The 3,269-nt window shown below is 37.2% G+C and overlaps 1 protein-coding gene across 9 annotated transcripts in view; it reads right to left on the minus strand.

Annotated features, from left to right (window-relative positions):
* Window positions 1-288: 288 nt before the first annotated feature.
* The window catches only part of PTTG1 (PTTG1 regulator of sister chromatid separation, securin), a 7,222-nt gene continuing 4,241 nt past the window's right edge, over window positions 289-3,269 (minus strand). For all 9 annotated transcript variants that reach the window (XM_019795030.2, XM_011219488.3, XM_034656776.1 and 6 more), the window contains exons 5-6: window positions 1,220-1,378; window positions 289-433 (exon numbers count right to left, since the gene is read on the minus strand). In XM_019795030.2, coding sequence (XP_019650589.1) covers window positions 357-433; window positions 1,220-1,378 — 236 coding nt within the window. In that variant the 3' untranslated portion in view covers window positions 289-356. The remainder of the gene's footprint in view (window positions 434-1,219; window positions 1,379-3,269) is intronic.

Below are 3,269 nucleotides of genomic sequence, written 5' to 3' on the forward strand. Positions count from 1 at the left end.
GATGGGTAGTAAGGAGGGCACGTATTGCATGGTGCACTGGGTGTTATACGCAACTAATGAATCACTGAACTTTACATCAAAAACCAGGGATGTACTGTATGGTGACTAACATAGTATAATAAAAAAAACATTAAAAAAAAAAAAAAGCTGTTAAAACAAACCAAAGGGTTTTAAGGTAAGTTTCTTAAATCAGATATACTTCTATTGTCAGATTGACAAAGGTCTATAAACACTTCCACTAATTTTCACACTGTTTTAAGCAAATTCCAAAGAATACCAACAGCAAGATTAGGAAGAGTCTGTTAAAGAATTGCTTTATTAATACAAAACATACAAACTATTAAGTGCTAAGAAATTTAAATATCTAAGTCATAGCAAACAGGTGGCAATTCAACATCCAGGGTCGACAGAATGCTTGGAGACTGCAACAGATCTAGAAAACAGGAATTTCTTATTCAATATCTGCAAACGCTTTAGTCCTTGTCCATCTCAACAAAGACTTTGGTAGTCAATTTTACTCAAATTCTTATTTTCCCCTTTGTCTAATGAATCTCTACCCCTACCCCAGCTAGACACACACACACACACACACACACACTCTCTCTCTCTTGCTCTCTCACTCACTCCTTTAAATGTGGCTAAGATCCCAGAATTAACCTTCATTAGGAAATAAATCTTAGACATACCTGAAACTCTATTGCTCCTAGAGACCCAAGTACGAGCCAACAAGATCACAAACGTAATTTATAAAATAGTATATGTTATCCCATCAGAACAAATAGCAAACATACTGATGATAGCTTTTGACCACCCCTTGAACCGAGGTCTCCAGACTTGGCGGTAAGAAGGTTTTGCCGTTCTGTTCTATTGAGCTCAGGTGTCTTGATCCTAGATTAGCTTGGATAGAACTTGGAATTCTCCTTCCAAACAAGTTTATTACACTTCAAGTTACAAGCTAAGAAGCTATATCCTAAATTTAATCTTGTTTTCTGTATCTAAAACTGTCCAGATTCCAGAAGGACTTAATTTTACCTGGGCATTTGGGACTGAAAACAATACCAATTGAAAGCAGTTTTCATTACTCTGAAACCTCATCTCTGAAGTTTGAAATAGAAATTACTTGTAGGCTAACCTTCTAGACAATTCTGCCCCCACAATAATGGAAGTATTAGGACACAAATAATTCACAGCCCTTCCAGAAGGGCACTTGTTCACTTACTAGACTCCCATGGTGGAGAGGGCATCTTCAGAGGTGAAGGGGGGCCCAGGTGTAACAGCTTTTCAAGCTCCCTCTCCTCATTGAGGATCATGAGAGGCACTCCATTCAAGGGGAGGTGTGCAATCTGGTGCTCTTCAGGGAGGTCAAAACTCTCAAAATCTGCCACAGAGACAAAGCACTTTATCAGGGCAGTGGTTCTCAGAGTGGTCGGTGGCCCCCCCGGGGGTCTGAGACCCTTCCAGTGGGTCTATGAGGTCAAACTATGTTCTTATTAACATTAACACCTTCTTCCGCTGTGTTGACATTTGCAGTGATGGTACAAAAGCAGTGATGGATGGAACTGCTGTGCCTTAGCACAAATCAAGGCAGTGGCAATAAACTATATTTTATACTCACTATATTCCACCATACCATTCACTTGCAGTAAAAAATTGCCAGCTTCATATCTCACTTTACCATCTGCAGTAGGAAGTGTTAATTTTATTAGCTCTCAACCCTGAAGAACAGTGGTCTTTTTAGTATTCTGTATGGTGAAATAAGTATGCCAAAAAGCACTTCTGCTACATACCAAAAGACCAGGTGAGCTCAAAGAAAAAAGATTTGTGCGATTATTTGGTTTGCAAGCTAAACCAGAGGCCTTTTTCCTGGAATACTATTTAGTTGACGTAACAATGGAAAGACAAACTGGCTACTCAGACTTGGGTATTTGTAGCACATTTTCTCAGAGAAATGAAAGAAGTCTTATCACTTCAAGAAACACAGTATTCGTTACCAATGATCACAACTTCAAGAAGAAAAAAAAAAAAACTAGAATTTTGGAAAACTTATCCCTAATCGTTAGCTTGCCAACTTCCTAATACTTACTTTTCTGATGAGATCAGCGGTGACACTAATGAATGTGTGTTTGATATATTGCATAATGAAACACTTCAACATTTGGATGATCGACATTTCCCAGTGAATCATTATTTCTAAATGATCCATGTGTGATAAACGCAAAAATAAAAGATACATTCAAAGTGCAGAACAGCCCAATGGATTTTATTGTCAGAATATAAAATGTTCACTGATGGGGTTTCAGATTACATATTGCAACCATACATTTGGAAACTGCCACTTGTTGGGTTTTAGTGCAGGAGAGAAAACTCTCCACACTTATCTGAAGAGACCCTTGAAATGCTCTTCCCTTTCTTTACTGCGTATCTGCATGAGGCCAGATTTTTTTCATGTACTTCAAAACAAGAGATGCAACAGATTGAATGCAGAATCTGAGGAGAATCCAGGTGTTTTATGCTAAGCTAAATTAAGCAAGTTTTCAAAAATATAAAATCATGGAATTCTTCTAAACGTTTTAGAAAAGTTATTTTGTGTTTTTAAAAAGTTACATTAATGTAATGTGGGGTTTTTTTAAGGAATTCATTCTTTTATTTAAATTTCCTGCATTAGGAATTAAAATTGATAAACAATACACAAACAGAAGTTCTTTGGGGTCTTCACTAACTTTTACGAGTTGTTAAAGTCCTAAAACAAATTTGAGAATTATCAGGTTAAGTAACACTCCTTCTTATAATCCAAGTGCCTTACTTCTTAGGATTATTTAAAGTAGCTTTTTCTTGGGAGATCTGCCTCAGTTGGTAGAGCAGGATATTCTTATCAGGGTCATGAGTTCGAGCCCTATATTGGGCAGAGAGATCATTTAAAAAAAAATTTTTTTTATTAAAAAAATAAAATACAACAGATTTTTCTTAACAGTAACAAAAATAGAATTTAAATATTCTTTTCTCTTTCCACAAAAGAACAAAGATGGAAGGAGAACCATCATTTTCTGAAGTGTGAAAGTTCTCTAAAGTCTAGTCTACTTTTTTCAAGACTACTAAAACCTAGAAGTTAAAAAGGAATTGAGTGATAGGTGACTGACTACTTAACTTAAAACCACTTAATTATACAGTGAGCCCAAGTGGCTCAGTTGGTTAAGATTCTGCCTTTGGCTCAGGTCAGGATCCCAGAGTCCCAGGATTGAGCCACTTGCGGGGGGGGGGGGGGGGGGGGG

This window comes from Ailuropoda melanoleuca, chromosome 3 (assembly GCF_002007445.2).
Source record: "Ailuropoda melanoleuca isolate Jingjing chromosome 3, ASM200744v2, whole genome shotgun sequence".
Classification (NCBI taxonomy): Eukaryota; Metazoa; Chordata; class Mammalia; order Carnivora; family Ursidae; genus Ailuropoda; species Ailuropoda melanoleuca.